At 41.2% G+C, this 20,362-nt stretch overlaps 1 protein-coding gene and 2 long non-coding RNA genes across 4 annotated transcripts in view; 1 reads left to right on the top strand and 2 right to left on the bottom strand.

The window, feature by feature from the left end:
- LOC113467154 overlaps window positions 1–17,030 on the bottom strand; it is an 18,190-nt gene extending 1,160 nt beyond the window's left edge. Inside the window, exon 1 of the long non-coding RNA XR_003391326.1 lies at window positions 16,898–17,030. This is a non-coding gene — a long non-coding RNA (uncharacterized LOC113467154). The remainder of the gene's footprint in view (window positions 1–16,897) is intronic.
- The window catches only part of LOC103508594 (neural cell adhesion molecule 1-A-like), a 23,738-nt gene extending 4,927 nt beyond the window's left edge, over window positions 1–18,811 (top strand). The window contains exons 2-5 of one of the 2 annotated variants that reach the window (XM_026823162.1): window positions 1,057–1,266; window positions 14,187–14,321; window positions 16,737–16,950; window positions 18,279–18,811. In XM_026823162.1, coding sequence (XP_026678963.1) covers window positions 1,057–1,266; window positions 14,187–14,321; window positions 16,737–16,950; window positions 18,279–18,388 — 669 coding nt within the window. In that variant the 3' untranslated portion in view covers window positions 18,389–18,811. Of the gene's footprint in view, window positions 1–1,056; window positions 1,267–14,186; window positions 14,322–16,736; window positions 17,035–18,278 lie in introns of those variants that run through there. The other variant, XM_026823167.1, reaches the window with a different exon arrangement.
- LOC113467155 lies at window positions 15,012–16,374 on the bottom strand. The gene is made up of 2 exons (XR_003391329.1): window positions 16,079–16,374; window positions 15,012–15,891 (listed from the first exon to the last, which is right to left on the bottom strand). It is a non-coding gene; the product is annotated as an uncharacterized LOC113467155 (long non-coding RNA).
- Window positions 18,812–20,362: the final 1,551 nt, after the last annotated feature.

Genomic DNA, 20,362 nt, shown 5'->3' with positions numbered 1-20,362 from the left:
CGGCGGGCCGACTGTCTGACAGACCTAAATTTGTCCAACCCAGGGCTGTCAGACCGCCAGTAGCATTACTAGGGGTTGCAATGCGGGATCCCGCAATCCCGCGGGATCCCGCACCTTTTTCCAATCTCGCAATCCCGCAGTTTTTAGCTGCTGGATTTGCTGGATTTGCGGGATTTGCGGGATTTTTCGGAATTAATGGATCCATGAATTAAGATAAAAATACCACAAAGAAAAGGTTTAAAATAGGTCGAATAACCCTTTTTTTATGAACTCTACAGGCACCTTGATTTTTCTGTCTACAGGTAGTCTGGTTTCAAGTAGTGTTTCTTTTGTTCTCCTGATTTGAAAGGATGATATTGGTCTTGCAAATCTTGTATTTCTATCCATTCCTCCTACATCCGTTGAAGTAGAAAGAGCTTTTTCAGCCGCTGGTTTAATATGTTCTCACTTGAGGACCAGATTGTCAGACCAAAGTTTGTCAAGTTTATGTTTTTTGAGATCTCACTTTCAGATGAACAAATGCAGACCATCAACTGACCATGGACCATGCCTACATATTGACTAAGATTTAATTCATTTGACAATTTTTACCTACTTTCAATTTTCAATTCTGTTCTGTTTGTTCTGTTTACTTGAATTCATGTTCTGTTTGTTTAATTTTTTGTTGTTTTGTTTTTAGTTCAGTTTAAAATAAATCCACAAGTTTCTATTTTCACGGTATAAACGCTAGAATTTGGTGGTAAAGATCGTTATCTTTATTCAGCAGTGGATTGATAACAGCTGGTTATGATGATGGTGACGATGAAAACGAATTAAATTTTGTTTACCTATTGTACAGTTTTGTGATTAAAAGGTTAGCAATTACTTCAAATAGAAAGAAAATCGCAAAGAAAGAGTTTCAGTCACCTTTGGCGGGGGTTTAGGTGATAAATACCTATGTTGCCCCTTCAATTGCATAAGTGCGGGATCCCGCGCTGGATCCCGCGGGATTGGCCAAATCCCGCGCGGGATCCCGCGGGATTGGAAACGTGCGGGATTTACGACCCCTAGTTCCAATCCACTCGACCCCAATCTTTAAACTTGTCCCTGTTCTTTCTGTTCCAGATATCGTGGGTTCGACGAAGGGACTGGCACATTTTGACGTCAGGTCTGTTCACGTACACGAACGACGCAAGGTTTCAGGTCCTGCATGGGGAGGGGGCGGACGATTGGACCCTCCAGATCAAGTATGTCCAGAAGCGAGACAACGGAACCTACGAGTGTCAGGTAAGTGAATCACGCTCTGCTACCAAACCAAATAGCCAAGTAGCCAGCCTAGTTAGCTTGGTTGGTGGCGCGTCTGCCTTGTAAGCGCTAGGCCGCGGGTTCGATTCGTAGAAAGTAAAAAAAAAAACATCACAGATTAAGTGAAAGGGGGGGGGGGGCATTTTGGTCAGCCTCAAGAGGCGGAAAACCAGCTTTATTTAATACTTACTGACTTTCCGTGTCCGAGCTTTATTTACTTTTATTAGGTATTAAGCATAATTATGTTATTCAAAATGGAAAGCTTGTTAGGTACTCCACTCAAAGCTTACAAAGTGAGCATTCAAAGATTCAAACTTCAGAACCAAATTTATAAAATCTGGTTGTGCTTAGTTGCTTACCATACAGCACTGATCGGTAGATACTACATAGATACCTAAATTAGGTTTAACTGTTCTTTTTCTTCTCTTTTTCATTCATTATTAATGTAATGACTCCAATTTAATTGCTTAGCGGATAGATAGGTAAACTATCTGAATTGAGTTTAGTTCGACTCCCCGATTATGGGTAAGTAGATTATTGTGCGCAGTTAGCTGATAAATTTTGTCTCAGACCGCGGTGGGTGTTATCTGTCATTCCACAGAAAATCGGTTATTTATTTTTCAACTTATTTTCAATTAAAATGTTCATCAGTAAATGATTTCTTCAAATTAAATTGATCTGAAGGGTAAGGAAAACCTAGACCCTTGACAAATGGAGTGAGCCTGAAGGATATGTTCCGGAACGGCTGGCTTTCCTCCTATCCTGTCTTTCTTCTCTCTTCGATTTCGGGACGATAAGACCCTAGCAGTTACAGTTCCCTCTGTCGAAAAAAAAGGCCCAGTACTAGAAGTATGGTGTCTCTTCTCGCCCATCTGATGAGAGGCATACTACGGAATGGACATTCTACGACACAGAAAACACGCGTCTAATGTAGCAGTTGTTTCATCGCTACGAAATAAAAACAGAGGTGAAACACTCAAATAAAAACAGAGGTAAAAAAACTATGTAGAAGAGATTCAATTGAGGGAAGTGTAACAAAGGAGGGTTTATCATCCCGGAATCGAGGAGGAGAGAATAGGATAGAAGAAAGCCAGCTGTTCCGAGAACGTTATCTGCTAAGGTTGAATCTTTCATACACAAAAAAGCCCACTCCGAGACTTAGGTGTAGGGGTAAACAGACCTAAAAGATGGGTAAGCCTCTACGAATCTAATCTAAACCTTATCTGCTCGGGTTATTTTTCGCTTCGGGCGGTAATCGAGCCCGCGACCTAGCGCTTACAATTCAGGTCAAGGTACGCTACCTTCCAAGCTAACTAGGCTGGTATTTCATCTTTATTAGATGTATTTTGTATGTAGGTATCTATGTTCAAAAAAAAAAAAAAAAAAAAAAAAAAAAAAATAGCCCAGTACTAGAAGTATTTTGTCTCTTTGCGCCCATCTGATGAAAGGCATACTATGGGATGGACATGCTACGACACAGACCACAGGCGTCTAATGTAGCAGTTGTTTCATTGCTGTGAAATAAAACCAGAGGTAAAAAACTAGAAGAGATTCGACAAAGGAGATTTTATCGTCCCGAAATTGAGGAGAGGATAGGATAGGAGAAAGCCAGCTGTTTCCGAGAACGTTATCTGCTTAGGTTAAATCCTTTATACCCCAAAAGTCCCGAGGCTTAGCTGTAGGGGCAAACAGACCTAAAAGATGGGTTAAGCTTCTAAGAATATAATCTAAACCTTATCTGCTCAGGTTATTTTTCGCTTCGGGCGGTAATCGAGCCCGCGACCTAGCGCTTACAATTCAGGTCAAGGTATGCTACCTTCCAAGCTAACTAGGCTGGTATTTCATCTTTATTAGATATTATGTAGGTACAATGGTATATCTATGTTTTTATTGAGCAAAACGTGGGCAGCAAAGTTAGGCCAAATTTATTAGGAAGAACACGGAGCGTCCATTTTGTTTTGAACATTAAACTTTTGGATTTTTGTATGAACACGGAGAGGCATAAATTCCATTTTACTACCTGACACCAGGGATGGTGCCATATATTAGAGGCTGAGGGAAAGGGACGAAAATTATATGGACAGGAAAGGGATTAATACTCGTATGTTTCAGCAGAATGTCATATGGCCTGCTTTCATATTTACTTTCCATGTCGCTGCTATTATTAGAATCGGGAGTAGTTTAGGAATTGGACCACAACAATAGCAGCCTACTGCTAGAACGAAGACACTAAAATTTTAGTCTTAATCGAACCCTAAATAAACGAGAATTAAATGACATTTTTGGTTTGCCAACACTCACACTTAACTTATACTTTTTATACTTATTCCTACCAAATTTCAGCTTTCTAGGTGTTGTGGTTCTCGAGATAGAGCGATCAGTGTGTGAAATGTGAATGAGTGAATGGATCTTATACTTTTTATAGGACTTAAAGTTGGCACATACCTTACTGTTTGGTATTGGACGTTTCGGGTCTGAACTCCAGACCCGTCTTCAGCAACTTGTCAATGTGTTATCAAATAAACACTATTGTAATTCTAATTATTTTTTCTGCTTTTGTAACCTAACGAAAAAACTTCTGACTGAATAAAACATGTCGATCGATATCGGTCCACTGTAGAGGTATAGTGTAGACGCACCTTAAGCACCGTTCCCACTTGTCGTTCGGGGGGAAAAATCGTGTCGTGCGTAAGTGGGAACACTCTCATTTAAATCACACTGCCTACAGGACGCTCGGAAAAAAGTCGGATGGAACTCGTGACAAGTTAGAACGGGCTTTTAATCGCGAGAGAAGGCAGGTCATTCTTTCGTCTGGATCCAGCAGACCAAAGGTTAAGATAGCACTTGAAAGGAGTACCTACCCCCTTTTTGGAATATTTTGGCCTCACACGTAGAAGCACTTCAAGCTTGGGGACGCCTACAACGGTATTATACATCATCAGGGGAAATAATCATGCTAAAATTAACATCCACCACGTTTCCCCCTTCTCTTCCCACCTAATAACAATTTTACACTGAGCATCAGGAGAAAACTGAAATTGAAAATAATAATGGAAGTAATATTTATTAATAATCATAGTAATAATGATGATAAATAAATAAAAATAAAGGCTGAATAGCTGAATACACGTCCCCTCTATATTCTGCCCCTTTCTTCCCCTCCTCCTTTCATCCCCACTTACTACCCTTTTCCTTTCCCCTCCTTTTCTTTGTTTCTTCCCTGTCCATATTTCGCCCCCCCCCTCCTTCTCTTATCCCCACTTACAAAACCTCCCCCCCCCTTGTAATATAACAGACGAGGATTAGCATAAATTTTAATATGGGAATTCACTGGTCAGCAAAGGCTCCCTATGTTTAGAGGCCGGTTGTGCCCTGTTACAAAGGCTAAGGCTCTATGGGAAGAGTTTAATCCAGAGAAAACAAAAGATTAGGGCCCTCTGTTCGAGAGCCCAAGAGCCTCTCTTGTGCCTCTTTTTCTATGCCTTTTACTCTGGGAACTATTTTTAATTTTTATTATTGGACAATTTTCTTGTGATTATGTTGAGGCAATTGATGTTTTGGTAAGGGGAGGAGAAAAACAAGTGACTATAGAACTATAGAGATAGTCTATTATTTTACTGTCACTTTAAATCGTTGGGCTTTTGATTCTAATTATGTTGGTGACCCACTAGTCACTACTAGGTTTTTTATTACCATCTTCCGTAGAGTAGTGGTTAGCGCGATGGACTATGAATCTGTAGGTTAATGGTTTGAGCCAAAGTCAAGTCACAAAATTCAGCGAAACGTATTCGGCATACCTGTAACAAGCCTTTATGCTTCAAAATTTCTCAAAGTTTTTTGATATTTTTGTGCTGAAATTGTTATGCATTTTCGATGTAACATCTTTTCAACCTTGAACTTTCAAAAACTGATTTCCGGGAAAAGACTTGAAAATATTTTAACTAGGTGTGCACTAAGCTGCTTGCTACCGGCGAAACATAAGCTTCGAATTTTACGAATACCCCTTCACCTTATTTTTTCCCCCTCCGTTTCCTTTGAGGAAATCCTTTTTCAATATTAAAACTTGGCGTGGCGGCCACTACCGCGCTCTGCAAAGGTTAGAAACACCCTACTATCACGTCACGTAATGGTAGTGTGTTTCTACCTTAAGAATTTCGTGTTTATGGGTAAGGGGAGGAGAAAAACAAGTGACTATAGAACTATAGAGATAGTCTATTATTTTACTGTCACTTTAAATCGTTGGGCTTTTGATTTCATATTATGTTGGTGACCCACTAGTCACTACTAGGTTTTTTTATTACCATCCTCCGTAGAGTAGTGGTTAGCGCGATGGACTATGAATCTGTAGGTTAATGGTTTGAGCCAAAGTCAAGTCACAAAATTCAGCGAAAAGTATTCGGCATATCTGTAACAAGCCTTTATGCTTCAAAATTTCTCAAAGTTTTTTGATATTTTTGTGCTGAAATTGTTGTTATGTATTTTTTGATGTAACATCTTTTCAACCTTGAACTTTCAAAAACTGACTTCCGGGAAAAGACTTGAAAATATTTTAACTAGGTGTGCACTAAGCTGCTTGCTACCGGCGAAACAGCGAAACATAAGCTTCGAATTTTACGAATACCGCTTTACCCTATTTTTTTCCCCCGTTTCGTTTGAGGGATGCTTTTTCAATATTAAATCTTGGCGTGGCGGGCACTACCGCGCTCTGCAAAGGTACAAACACACACAATCACGTCGCGTAATGGTAGTGTGTTTCTACCTTGATAATTTTGTGTTTATGCTGAATTTTGTATACCTGGGTAGCTTAGGTACTTACAAGGACAGATGTTAACGTTTGAGACATTTCCGTACTAGAGTAGCGAAAAGACCATTTCCTCTCTCCCGAGAGAGAGAGAGAGACTATTGAAACGTTTATTTTTTGTGGCACTTGATTTATTTTGGGAGGAACGACTTGGCGGGGTCTTTTTTATGCCACGAAGTGGTATTTTTTGGGGGATTTTGTATATCTGGGTAGCTTAGGTACTTATTGTGTACCAACAAGGACAGCTGTTAACGTTCGAGACATTTCCGCACTCGAGTAGCGAAAAGACCATTTCCTCTCTCCCGAGATGAGACTATTGAAATATTTTTAATATTCTTTGTTCCCCCAAACTAATAATTTTCTCTCCGAAAAACCTTTTGTGTGAAAATGGTTGCGTTGTTGTGTAAAATGTTTCACGGTCATTAAGTCAATTTCCTTCTACAAGAAGATATATATTAATTTTCCCTCAGCCAACGGTTTCTATGAAAATTTCGCTCCTCGCCCGCTTTTGAAGCGCTTCTCAGAGTGGCGGCTTTCGAAAAATTGAAACTTGTCGGGACTGTGAAATTGCCAAAGGTGCATGTCCTGAAAATGATAGTGGTTATGAAAGTAAAGTGTCACAGCTATGAAGGTGAATTAGGTATAAGAGGATTGAAGAAAAATTCTAAAATTTTTGGTTGTAGTAGAGTACTAGCCCACTTTCAGAAATGGACTACAAGAGCCAGGAAGGTGAAATGAATTCTTTGCTACTTTGGGTCCCCACACCACTGCATTCTGTCTTCTTCAAGTTTTTGTTGAGAAATTTTCAAAGAAACGTTGTACATTATAAATGAGAACATTTTAGGTTTTTCATTACAATTTTCATATCCCCTCCCCTCGTCTCCACCTATTATCTCCCACCCCCCTATTCCTTGTCCTGAAGCTTCTCAGAAACATCAACTCCCTGTAACGTACATAGGTTCATTTTCAAATTGTTTTCGAAAAGGTTTAAGGGTATCTATAACCGTTGCAAAATTAAAAGAACAAATACGAGAAGGTATTTTGGTCTGAAAGCTTTGAGGTTCCTTGTGTTTTGGATTGGAAAGCACAATATTGTTTTTTTTTTTTGGAATTGAATTGAACGGTTTGAAATATTAATGCCTTGTTACTACCTGACACCAGGGATGGTGCCATATATTAGAGGCTGAGGGAAAGGGACGAAAATTATATGGACAGGAAAGGGATTAATACTCGTGTGTTTCAGCAGAATGTCATATGGCCTGCTTTCATATCTACTTTCCATGTCGCTGCTATTATTAGAATCGGGAGTAGTTTAGGAATTGGACCACAACAATAGCAGCCTACTACTAGGACGAAGATACTAAAATTTTAGTCTTAATCGAACCTATAAATAAACACTATTGTAATTCTAATTATTTTTTCTGCTTTTGTAACCTAACTTTTTTTTTGGCAATGAAAGGGCTTTTGACATACCTGGGAGTGAATATACTTTAATCCCCTGATATTAGGTCCGAAAAGACCAGAGGAAGTGAAGGGGTAACAAATTTTAATATTTTATGAACCTAATCATAATCATAAACCTAAAATTATGGGCTTGGGTTTTATTCCTATGTTCCTTTGACGAACGAAATACCCCAAGGGTTAGCCAAGTGTGGTCTATGGCTATGGTAGAGGCCGTAGACAATGACTCTATTTATAGGGCAATACGGACTAAGTTTGCTTAGGATGAAGGGAAAATGATAGTGACCAAATTCCAGAAAAAACTTCTGACTGAATAAAACATGTCGATCGATATCGGTCCACTGTAGAGGTATAGTGTAGACGCACCTTAAGCACCGTTCCCACTTGTCGTTCGGGGGGAAAAATCGTGTCGTGCGTAAGTGGGAACACTCTCATTTAAATCACACTGCCTACAGGACGCTCGGAAAAAAGTCGGATGGAACTCGTGACAAGTTAGAACGGGCTTTTAATCGCGAGAGAAGGCAGGTCATTCTTTCGTCTGGATCCAGCAGACCAAAGGTTAAGATAGCACTTGAAAGGAGTACCTACCCCCTTTTTGGAATATTTTGGCCTCACACGTAGAAGCACTTCAAGCTTGGGGACGCCTACAACGGTATTATACATCATCAGGGGAAATAATCATGCTAAAATTAACATCCACCACGTTTCCCCCTTCTCTTCCCACCTAATAACAATTTTACACTGAGCATCAGGAGAAAACTGAAATTGAAAATAATAATGGAAGTAATATTTATTAATAATCATAGTAATAATGATGATAAATAAATAAAAATAAAGGCTGAATAGCTGAATACACGTCCCCTCTATATTCTGCCCCTTTCTTCCCCTCCTCCTTTCATCCCCACTTACTACAAAAAACATTTATCCTTTAAATCACTACATGAGTTATACAACGAAACCAGACCAAATCACTAAGCAGCCCAAGACACGGGTTTCGTCCTTATTTGGACTCATCAGTTGGACATAGCTGGGGATTGAACCCGAGACCCTTGGATTGGGAAACAGAGACCTTTACAAGCAAGCGACCATGACTTGGTGATGTGATATGGTTTCGTGGTAGTATTTAAACCCTATACTTATAAATGAGAACATTTTAGGTTTTTCATTACAATTTTCATATCCCCTCCCCTCGTCTCCACCTATTATCTCCCACCCCCCTATTCCGTGTCCTGAAGCTTCTCAGAAACATCAACTCCCTGATGTAACGTACATAGGTTCCTTTTCAAATTGTTTTCGAAAAGGTTTAAGGGTATCTATAACCGTTGCAAAATTAAAAGAACAAATACGAGAAGGTATTTTGGTCTGAGAGCTTTGAGGTTCCTTGTGTTTTGGATTGGAAAGCCCAATATTGTTTTTTTGGAATTGAACGGTTTGAAATATTAATGCCTTGTTTATAATACCCGAATAGGATTGGGAACTTCCATAGCCCGCGGTGGTTTTGAGAAATCCTCAAATTTTCGGCCTTTGTCTTGGGTTTAGTTTTATATTTTCAGTCATTCAGTGTAGCCTTTCTTTGCATTTCAACAGTGACCATCGCTTGAGCTTTTTGTCAACTATTATCATCATCATATTCTCAATTACTGCGTTCTATTTTACAAAAACAGTCCTTCCTATGAAGTATGTATTCTGTGTAATTTTACGGTTAAAAGTTCCTTTCATTTCTACTTGTGGAATTTCAGTTCTTTCAGACTTCTAATTTTGGAACAACTTGAATTTGATACAACCTTTACTGTTATAAAGAGTTGTTCAAATTTCAAACGATGTAAAAGAGAATGAAATATTTATTTTCTCAATAACTGAACCCTACCCACAAAACAAAGGATCTGTTTATGTGGTGTGTGTGGTGTGTGTGGTGTGTGTGGTGTGTGTGGTGTGTGTGGTGTGTGTGGTGTGTGTGGTGTGTGTGGTGTGTGTGGTGTGTGTGGTGTGTGTGGTGTGTGTGGTGTGTGTGGTGTGTGTGGTGTGTGTGGTGTGTGTGGTGTGTGTGGTGTGTGTGGTGTGTGTGGTGTGTGTGGTGTGTGTGGTGTGTGTGGTGTGTGTGGTGTGTGTGGTGTGTGTGGTGTGTGTGGTGTGTGTGGTGTGTGTGGTGTGTGTGGTGTGTGTGGTGTGTGTGGTGTGTGTGGTGTGTGTGGTGTGTGTGGTGTGTGTGGTGTGTGTGGTGTGTGTGGTGTGTGTGGTGTGTGTGGTGTGTGTGGTGTGTGTGGTGTGTGTGGTGTGTGTGGTGTGTGTGGTGTGTGTGGTGTGTGTGGTGTGTGTGGTGTGTGTGGTGTGTGTGGTGTGTGTGGTGTGTGTGGTGTGTGTGGTGTGTGTGGTGTGTGTGGTGTGTGTGGTGTGTGTGGTGTGTGTGGTGTGTGTGGTGTGTGTGGTGTGTGTGGTGTGTGTGGTGTGTGTGGTGTGTGTGGTGTGTGTGGTGTGTGTGGTGTGTGTGGTGTGTGTGGTGTGTGTGGTGTGTGTGGTGTGTGTGGTGTGTGTGGTGTGTGTGGTGTGTGTGGTGTGTGTGGTGTGTGTGGTGTGTGTGGTGTGTGTGGTGTGTGTGGTGTGTGTGGTGTGTGTGGTGTGTGTGGTGTGTGTGGTGTGTGTGGTGTGTGTGGTGTGTGTGGTGTGTGTGGTGTGTGTGGTGTGTGTGGTGTGTGTGGTGTGTGTGGTGTGTGTGGTGTGTGTGGTGTGTGTGGTGTGTGTGGTGTGTGTGGTGTGTGTGGTGTGTGTGGTGTGTGTGGTGTGTGTGGTGTGTGTGGTGTGTGTGGTGTGTGTGGTGTGTGTGGTGTGTGTGGTGTGTGTGGTGTGTGTGGTGTGTGTGGTGTGTGTGGTGTGTGTGGTGTGTGTGGTGTGTGTGGTGTGTGTGGTGTGTGTGGTGTGTGTGGTGTGTGTGGTGTGTGTGGTGTGTGTGGTGTGTGTGGTGTGTGTGGTGTGTGTGGTGTGTGTGGTGTGTGTGGTGTGTGTGGTGTGTGTGGTGTGTGTGGTGTGTGTGGTGTGTGTGGTGTGTGTGGTGTGTGTGGTGTGTGTGGTGTGTGTGGTGTGTGTGGTGTGTGTGGTGTGTGTGGTGTGTGTGGTGTGTGTGGTGTGTGTGGTGTGTGTGGTGTGTGTGGTGTGTGTGGTGTGTGTGGTGTGTGTGGTGTGTGTGGTGTGTGTGGTGTGTGTGGTGTGTGTGGTGTGTGTGGTGTGTGTGGTGTGTGTGGTGTGTGTGGTGTGTGTGGTGTGTGTGGTGTGTGTGGTGTGTGTGGTGTGTGTGGTGTGTGTGGTGTGTGTGGTGTGTGTGGTGTGTGTGGTGTGTGTGGTGTGTGTGGTGTGTGTGGTGTGTGTGGTGTGTGTGGTGTGTGTGGTGTGTGTGGTGTGTGTGGTGTGTGTGGTGTGTGTGGTGTGTGTGGTGTGTGTGGTGTGTGTGGTGTGTGTGGTGTGTGTGGTGTGTGTGGTGTGTGTGGTGTGTGTGGTGTGTGTGGTGTGTGTGGTGTGTGTGGTGTGTGTGGTGTGTGTGGTGTGTGTGGTGTGTGTGGTGTGTGTGGTGTGTGTGGTGTGTGTGGTGTGTGTGGTGTGTGTGGTGTGTGTGGTGTGTGTGGTGTGTGTGGTGTGTGTGGTGTGTGTGGTGTGTGTGGTGTGTGTGGTGTGTGTGGTGTGTGTGGTGTGTGTGGTGTGTGTGGTGTGTGTGGTGTGTGTGGTGTGTGTGGTGTGTGTGGTGTGTGTGGTGTGTGTGGTGTGTGTGGTGTGTGTGGTGTGTGTGGTGTGTGTGGTGTGTGTGGTGTGTGTGGTGTGTGTGGTGTGTGTGGTGTGTGTGGTGTGTGTGGTGTGTGTGGTGTGTGTGGTGTGTGTGGTGTGTGTGGTGTGTGTGGTGTGTGTGGTGTGTGTGGTGTGTGTGGTGTGTGTGGTGTGTGTGGTGTGTGTGGTGTGTGTGGTGTGTGTGGTGTGTGTGGTGTGTGTGGTGTGTGTGGTGTGTGTGGTGTGTGTGGTGTGTGTGGTGTGTGTGGTGTGTGTGGTGTGTGTGGTGTGTGTGGTGTGTGTGGTGTGTGTGGTGTGTGTGGTGTGTGTGGTGTGTGTGGTGTGTGTGGTGTGTGTGGTGTGTGTGGTGTGTGTGGTGTGTGTGGTGTGTGTGGTGTGTGTGGTGTGTGTGGTGTGTGTGGTGTGTGTGGTGTGTGTGGTGTGTGTGGTGTGTGTGGTGTGTGTGGTGTGTGTGGTGTGTGTGGTGTGTGTGGTGTGTGTGGTGTGTGTGGTGTGTGTGGTGTGTGTGGTGTGTGTGGTGTGTGTGGTGTGTGTGGTGTGTGTGGTGTGTGTGGTGTGTGTGGTGTGTGTGGTGTGTGTGGTGTGTGTGGTGTGTGTGGTGTGTGTGGTGTGTGTGGTGTGTGTGGTGTGTGTGGTGTGTGTGGTGTGTGTGGTGTGTGTGGTGTGTGTGGTGTGTGTGGTGTGTGTGGTGTGTGTGGTGTGTGTGGTGTGTGTGGTGTGTGTGGTGTGTGTGGTGTGTGTGGTGTGTGTGGTGTGTGTGGTGTGTGTGGTGTGTGTGGTGTGTGTGGTGTGTGTGGTGTGTGTGGTGTGTGTGGTGTGTGTGGTGTGTGTGGTGTGTGTGGTGTGTGTGGTGTGTGTGGTGTGTGTGGTGTGTGTGGTGTGTGTGGTGTGTGTGGTGTGTGTGGTGTGTGTGGTGTGTGTGGTGTGTGTGGTGTGTGTGGTGTGTGTGGTGTGTGTGGTGTGTGTGGTGTGTGTGGTGTGTGTGGTGTGTGTGGTGTGTGTGGTGTGTGTGGTGTGTGTGGTGTGTGTGGTGTGTGTGGTGTGTGTGGTGTGTGTGGTGTGTGTGGTGTGTGTGGTGTGTGTGGTGTGTGTGGTGTGTGTGGTGTGTGTGGTGTGTGTGGTGTGTGTGGTGTGTGTGGTGTGTGTGGTGTGTGTGGTGTGTGTGGTGTGTGTGGTGTGTGTGGTGTGTGTGGTGTGTGTGGTGTGTGTGGTGTGTGTGGTGTGTGTGGTGTGTGTGGTGTGTGTGGTGTGTGTGGTGTGTGTGGTGTGTGTGGTGTGTGTGGTGTGTGTGGTGTGTGTGGTGTGTGTGGTGTGTGTGGTGTGTGTGGTGTGTGTGGTGTGTGTGGTGTGTGTGGTTTTTTTTTTTTGGCTTGCTTGTGTGTGGTGTGTGTGGTGTGTGTGGTGTGTGTGGTGTGTGTGGTGTGTGTGGTGTGTCTGATGAGTCCAAAACAAAAAAAGGACGAAACACGGTGTCTCCAGCTATGTCCAACGGTGTCTCCAGCTATGTCCAACTGATGAGTCCAAAAAAGGACGAAACACGGTGTCTTGAACACGGTGTCTTGGGCTGCGTGTCTGCCGTGTCTTGCTGCGTGTCTGCCGTGTCTTGGGCTGCTTAGTGATTTGGTCTCGTTGTAGTGATTTGGTGTGTGTGGTGTGTGTGGTGTGTGTGGTGTGTGGTGTGTGTGGTGTGTGTGGTGTGTGTGGTGTGTGTGGTGTGTGTGGTGTGTGTGGTGTGTGTGGTGTGTGTGGTGTGTGTGGTCTGTGTGGTGTGTGTGGTGTGTGTGGTGTGTGGTTGGAAATCGAGTATTTAGAAATCCCAGCTTACAGACAGACAGAAAATTGGTCGAGAATGCTTGGAATGTCAACATATTGAAAGTTTTTTTTTTATGAACTTTGTAGGATTGTATCAATATGTGTATGTGTTTTTTTTTTTTTTTTTCATTTATCCTCTAAATCAGTACATGAGTTATACAACGCCCAAGATGGGGATTGAACCCGAGGCCCTTGGATTGGGAAACAGAGACCTTTACAAGCAAGCCACCATGACTTGGTGATGTGATATGGTTTATTTGTAGTATTTAACCTGATACTCTAAGAGGTTCTTACACCATTACATCGAGTGTTTAGAAATCCCACCAGAGTGGTGTGTGTGTGTGGATTGTAGTATTTAACCTGATACTCTAAGAGGTTCTTACACCATTACATCGAGTGTTTAGAAATCCCACCAGAGTGGTGTGTGTGTGGTTGGTGTGTGGTTGTTGGTGTGTGTCAAGCCAGTATAATTATTGCCTTCTCAGGCAAAAGAGTGGGGTCATTTTCCTGGTTGGTGTGTGGTTGTTGGTGTGTGTCAAGCCAGTATAATTATTGCCTTCTCAGGCAAAAGAGTGGGGTCATTTTCCATTCAGCAAATCATTTCTCATACAAACAATTCATTCACCATATAAGAACTCATTTGGAACTCATTTGCCATACATTGGCACCAACTCATTTGCCATACACCAGCTCATTTGCCATACATTGGCACCAACTCATTTGCCATACACCAATTCATTTGCCATACGCCATACACGAACTCATTCGCCATACAACAACTCGTTTACCATATAACAACTCATGAGCCATGTATAACAAATCATTTGTCATACAACAATTCATTCGCCATTGCCATACACCAACTCATTTACATCAACTATTTTGCCAAATGACAACTCATTTACCATATAACAAATCATTCGCCAAATAACAAATCATTCCCTTGCAATATTGTAATCTATAATAAATTGATGCAAATAAACAAATTACAATTCGCCATATAACAACTCATTTGCCATACACCAACTGATTTGCCATATTCTCTGGCATGTTCCAGGTGTCCACAGGTACAGGGATTATGTCACACTTTGTCAACCTTCACATTGTTATACCGGAGGCATTTATCCTGGGCAATGCTGAGCATCATGTCGATCCAGGCAGTGTAATCAATCTAGTCTGTATCATTGAAAAGGTAAGTGAGAAACTATTTTTTGCTACTAGATAGTATGTGTTTGGCCAGTAGCTATTATAATTACCTATGTCAATTTAGGATGGAATGAATAATAAAGTTTTCAGTTCTAATCATGTAGAACCGTACCGTTTACTTCCTTCCAAACGATATGTACATTTGGAAGATTTGTATGTATTAGGGAGAGACCGTCTGGCAGATAAAATTTGAGCCTACGATCATACGAGTACACAATTCGGAGGTATCCAAATGGATGGGCGTGTGATTTGATATTCAAAATAATAAATGCACTGTGAATTCGTCAAGTGTTATTTAAACACTCTTGAATTTTAAAATGTTAAGTACCTACCTACAATAAACGATAGGACGGGGGTAACGAGGGGTAAATGCGAACGGCAAGGGCAGAGTAAGCACAACGATGGGGTGTCTGGGAAATTAGATATAATGAAACCTGTTGATTTCAATTTAATTTCAAAATGTAATTTAATTGTAGGTACCATGGATTAACTTTTTTAAACCAATTTAAACCATCATACCTATACACAGTCATGTATGAATATTATTTTATTTGTATCTTTCAAATACGTATAGGGATGAAATTCAAATTCTAGTCGAAAAATTATCTTTATCTACCAATTTACCTGTACATAATTATTAAATGAAAATGTACATAAAACTTAATAAACGATAGGACGGGGGTAACGAGGGGTAAATGCGAACGGCAAGGGCAGGGTAAGCACAACGATGGGGTGTCTGGGAACAGCAAGGGTTTAAGCTTTGCAAGGATAGGGTAAAGGTGGAAGGTTGGGAGTAAAGGCAGCGTAATGTGTTTTAAAATGCTTCATGAGCCTCTGAGAGCAAAGTGAAAATGGCATTTAAATCTAATGACTACTTTTAATGCCTATGTAATGGACAGGGTTTTCAAATGATTCCTAAAAATATTTTACGGTATAGTACCTAACAGTCTCTGCACTCTGTGTATTTCTTATGGAGATTTTAGCGATCAAAAATTGATCATATCTCAGGATCGGTTTAGATTTTCGCAAAATCCTTTCTTATTGCACACCTAGACCATAAAAGGAATATTCCTACCAAATTTCAGCTTTCTAGGTGTTGTGGTTCTCGAGATAGAGCGATCAGTGTGTGAACTGTGAAATGTGAATGGATCTTGTTCTTATAGTATAAGATTTAGAACTAGAACAATGTGATCTCAAAGAGCAAATAATCCTATTTCTCTTACGGTTTTCATATTTTCTACATTGTCTTGAAACCCGATTGGAACAACAAATAAAACTCACATTCTTGGAGACTACGCCTGAACAGTCTCTCAGCACGAGCAGAGATTAACAAACACTTTATCATGAAACTGTAGACCCAGAGGTTAAATAACCAAGTACAGTCCCATAACACATAACGTTAATAAACGAGGCTACAGAGGTTGCTTATTTACATTTGATTGTAAATTAGTATGGAAGGTAAAGGCCTTTGTCCACCTTGAGGTCAAAAAAATTGATATTTTCATAATGAAAAGCTGGAAAAGACTCTGAAGGTATCTGATGTGGTGTGTTAAAACCTGTGGTTTCTGATATGAATAACACATAACGTTGATAAACGAGGCTACAGAGGTTGCTTATTTACATTTGATTGTAAATTAGTATGGGAGGTAAAGGCCTTTGTCCACCTTGAGGTCAAAAAATTGATATTTTCATAATGAAAAGCTGGAAAAGACTCTGAAGGTATCTGATGTGGTGTGTTAAAACCTGTGGTTTCTGATATGATGGAAGCGGAGAGGAGAAATTATGGCCGACCTTTTAATTTTTAATCTCTTTATTTTCGTGAAGTGACCCTATTGTTATTTGAATACGGAAAAGCAACATTAATCTTTGGCCTTTTTAACTTTTGTGAGAACAGTGGTCGCTAGTGGTCAACGTCAAAATGTGTTTAATGTTTATGATATAAATAATTCAACGTCAAAGTATGTGTTTAATGTTTATGCAATAGATAATTCAAAAGTATGTTGCTAGAATAATGTGTCTGAATCCAATCCCGTCTCAGATGATTAAAGTTCGATTATCGTCAATAAATAATTCAACGTCAAAGTATGTGTTTAATGCTTATGCAATAGATAATTCAAAAGTATGTTGCTAGAATAATGTGTCTGAATCCAATCCCGTCTCAGATGATTAAAGTTCGATTATCGTCACTTTAAAACAAGTAAATGTATCATAGTTTTTATCGAAAGATTGGGGTTGTTTTTGGGTCCTTTAGATTAATAGGAATCTATTCTTTTATGAAACCTAAGTTCTTCATTATGTTTCACATTCGCTATGAAAACAGATTTAGAAAACCCTTTTTTTACTTTCTATTACTATAGTAGGTACTTAATGACCATTTTCTTTTTTTGTGTTCCTGTTTCAGAGTCCCCAGCCGCCCCAGTACGTCTTCTGGTATCACAACGACCGAATGATCAACTACGACAACGTACGAGGGGGCATTACAGTGCAAACCGAGCCGGGGCCGAAAACGCAGAGCCGCCTCTTGATTCAAGACGCGAGTGATAAGGATGAGGGCAACTACACCTGCACCGCCTCCAATACTGATGCCGCGTCTATCTCTGTATTTGTGTCAGAAGGTAAGAGTCAATTCTGGATTGAAGCGATTGCTAGAGGTCCACTGGATTGAAGCGATTGCTTGGGGTCTACTGGATTGAAGCGATTGCTTGAGGTCTACTGGATTGAAGCGATTCCTTGGGGTCTATTGGATTGAAGCGATTGCTTGGGGTCCACTGGATTGAAGGGATTGCTTGGGGTCTACTGGATTGAAGCGATTGCTAAATCTATTAGGGTACCCGATACCAACTCTCCTCTTGACCATTTCTTGTCCATCCCTTCTTCTATAATCTTCTTCTGGATATCACATCACTGAGAAAAAAGTAGGTTGTCGGAAGCCCAATCGAGCGACTGGGTTCCGGAACATTAACATACCAGAAAGATCGATACTAATAATAATAAAATCCCATAAAGAATAGCATTCGATATTTACATAGACACCTACATCAGTCTTTTTACTGGGCTTTTTATTATTATTTATTATTGGTTTTTTTTTTTGATCTGAAAAAGTTTCTCAAGGAAAATGACTTTCTTGAGAAATCAAGTTCATTTTTCTCTTCTCTTCTATTATGAAAAGTATAATAATAAAATCCCATAAAGAATAGCATTCGATATTTACATAGACACCTACATCAATCTTTTTACTGGGCTTTTTATGATTATTTATTATTGGTTTTTTTGATCTGAAAAAGTTTCTCAAGGAAAATGACTTTCTTGAGAAATCAAGTTCATTTTTCTCTTCTCTTCTATTATGAAAAGTAATTAAAAAAAGTAATAATAGTAAAAAGAAAAGACGTATAACTTTCTATGAACTCTTGGTATTTTTTCTCTCCTTTTTTTATGAGACAAAGTGGGGTAAAAATAATGAAGTTCAGAAAAAAAAAAACTCAAGGATGAGAGAAAAGTGGCTCACTCTTGTATTAAACGCTGTCATCAGGGATGATATAAGGAGGGGACGATAACCTCCCCCAGCTATGTCCAACTGATGAGTCTAAATAATATACATATTGATACAATCCTACAAAGTTCATAAAAAAAACTTTCAATATTTGTTAAATGTTTTACTACCCTTGTGTTTCGTAACCATAACACAGATGCTGCATTGCTTTTGTCTTAGCATTCTCAATGTCCATCTACGGCTTTCATCAGATGTGAGAGGAGGTACACAATACTCTTAAACAGGTGCTCCTACTCTGAGAGCGATAGTTAGTAGTTACCTCAAGGATGAGAGAAAAGTGGCTCACTCTTGTATTAAACGCTGTCATCAGGGATGATATAAGGAGGGGACGATAACCTTGAACTTTACATTAAATAGATGACTCTGAATTTATAACTACTTTCTTTTTTCCAGGAGACAAAATGGCTGCCATATCACGACGGAAATCATCCGCTGGAAGTTCTGCCATGGATGTGATGCTCTGGTTCATCATAATGCCGCTAGTGTCGCTGGCGATCAGATAAACATAGGTGGTCGAAATCATGTCACGGGTTTAAAGGTTGGATGAAGTCTGTAATAAAATAATGATTTTGTTACATTCAAGAAGATTGTGAAGAAATTCGTGAACACTACTGAAGAGTACTTAGGAAATCTATAGGATTCTGGGGACTGGACTCTCCAGATAGTCCAGATGATGGGATTCTTCATTGTAGGATTACAGGTATTTAGTTTCTGGAAAAATTGGAAAGGCATTCTTGGAAATTTTGTTTGCTTTATCATTTTTTATTTAACATATTTATCTTTTGAAGATCTTATCTCCCAAATCTCATAGCCCATCTAATACTTGAACTTTGAACAATGTGTCTAGCAAACGTGACTTTCCCGTCGATTCACCTCAAGAAATGAGGCTACGAGGCTACGTTTTATCATCATTCAACACTAACTTATCTTTCACGTTCTACTTTCTGAAAACAACTACGCGGGTGTTCCCTTACCTTTCCGCATCAGGGAGTGAAAGAGGAAGAAGTATATGTGGATTTTCCACGAAACAATATGACGTCAGGATGACAAAATTAAAAGTGAGGACACACGATAGAAGAAGGCTATTTGGAGAACGTCACATTAAAATAGCCGACAGTATATTATATGAACCAATTTTGATTCGTACCTACATGAACAGACTTCAGAAGAAGAGTTCTAACACAAGGAATGGCAGACAATCGATTTATTGGCGACATCGCACCATAGTAATTAGGGATACGCTCATTACCTACACACTTTGTGCCAAAAGACCCTTATACCAAGACAAGAGAAGGTCCTTCAGATACCTATCACTCACATGGAAAATTTCATCCAGCGCCACTGCCAGCCAGTAATAAATAAAAATGATGCAAGTTTACTGAAAGGAGTTACGGAGTTGTTTGTTTTTCTCTTACAACAATCTCAGAAGCTCAGGAGATTCCAATCTACACCTAACTTTTTTTCTCCCTCTCTGAAACGAACACAATTCAACTTTTGATACTTACTTTTTAACTATTTTTCTCTCTGTCTTCGGGATATGTTTTCAAGATTAGACTTTTATACTTTTGTTTTCAGAAAGTAGAACGTGAAAGATAAGTTAGTGTTGAATGATGATAAAACGTAGCCTCGTAGCCTCATTTCTTGAGGTGAATCAACGGGAAAGTCACGTTTGCTAGACACATTGTTCAAAGTTCAAGTATTAGATGGGCTATGAGATTTGGGAGATTAGATCTTCAAAAGATATGTTAAATAAAAAATGATAAAGCAAACCAAATTTCCAAGAATGCCTTTCCAATTTTTCCAGAAACTAAATACCTGTAATCCTACAATGAAGAATCCCATCATCTGGACTATCTGGATTGGAATGAATAATAAAGTTTTCAGTTCTAATCGTTTACTTCCTTCCAAACGATATGTACATTTGGAAGATTTGTATGTATTAGGGAGAGACCGTCTGGCAGATAAAATTTGAGCCTACGATCATACGAGTACACAATTCGGAGGTATCCAAATGGATGGGCGTGTGATTTGATATTCAAAATAATAAATGCACTGTGAATTCGTCAAGTGTTATTTAAACACTCTTGAATTTTAAAATGTTAAGTACCTACCTACAATAAACGATAGGACGGGGGTAACGAGGGGTAAATGCGAACGGCAAGGGCAGAGTAAGCACAACGATGGGGTGTCTGGGAACAGCAAGGGTTTAAGCTTTGCAAGGATAGGGTAAAGGTGGAAGGTTGGGAGTAAAGGCAGCGTAATGTGTTTTAAAATGCTTCATGAGCCTCTGAGAGCAAAGTGAAAATGGCATTTAAATCTAATGACTACTTTTAATGCCTATGTAATGGACAGGGTTTTCAAATGATTCCTAAAAATATTTTACGGTATAGTACCTAACAGTCTCTGCACTCTGTGTATTTCTTATGGAGATTTTAGCGATCAAAAATTGATCATATCTCAGGATCGGTTTAGATTTT

Source organism: Diaphorina citri, unplaced genomic scaffold (genome assembly GCF_000475195.1).
Source record: "Diaphorina citri unplaced genomic scaffold, Diaci psyllid genome assembly version 1.1 scaffold20, whole genome shotgun sequence".
NCBI lineage: Eukaryota > Metazoa > Arthropoda > Insecta > Hemiptera > Psyllidae > Diaphorina > Diaphorina citri.
The sequence above is the reverse complement of the archived record's forward strand: the minus strand, read 5'-3'. Positions and strand labels throughout refer to the sequence as shown.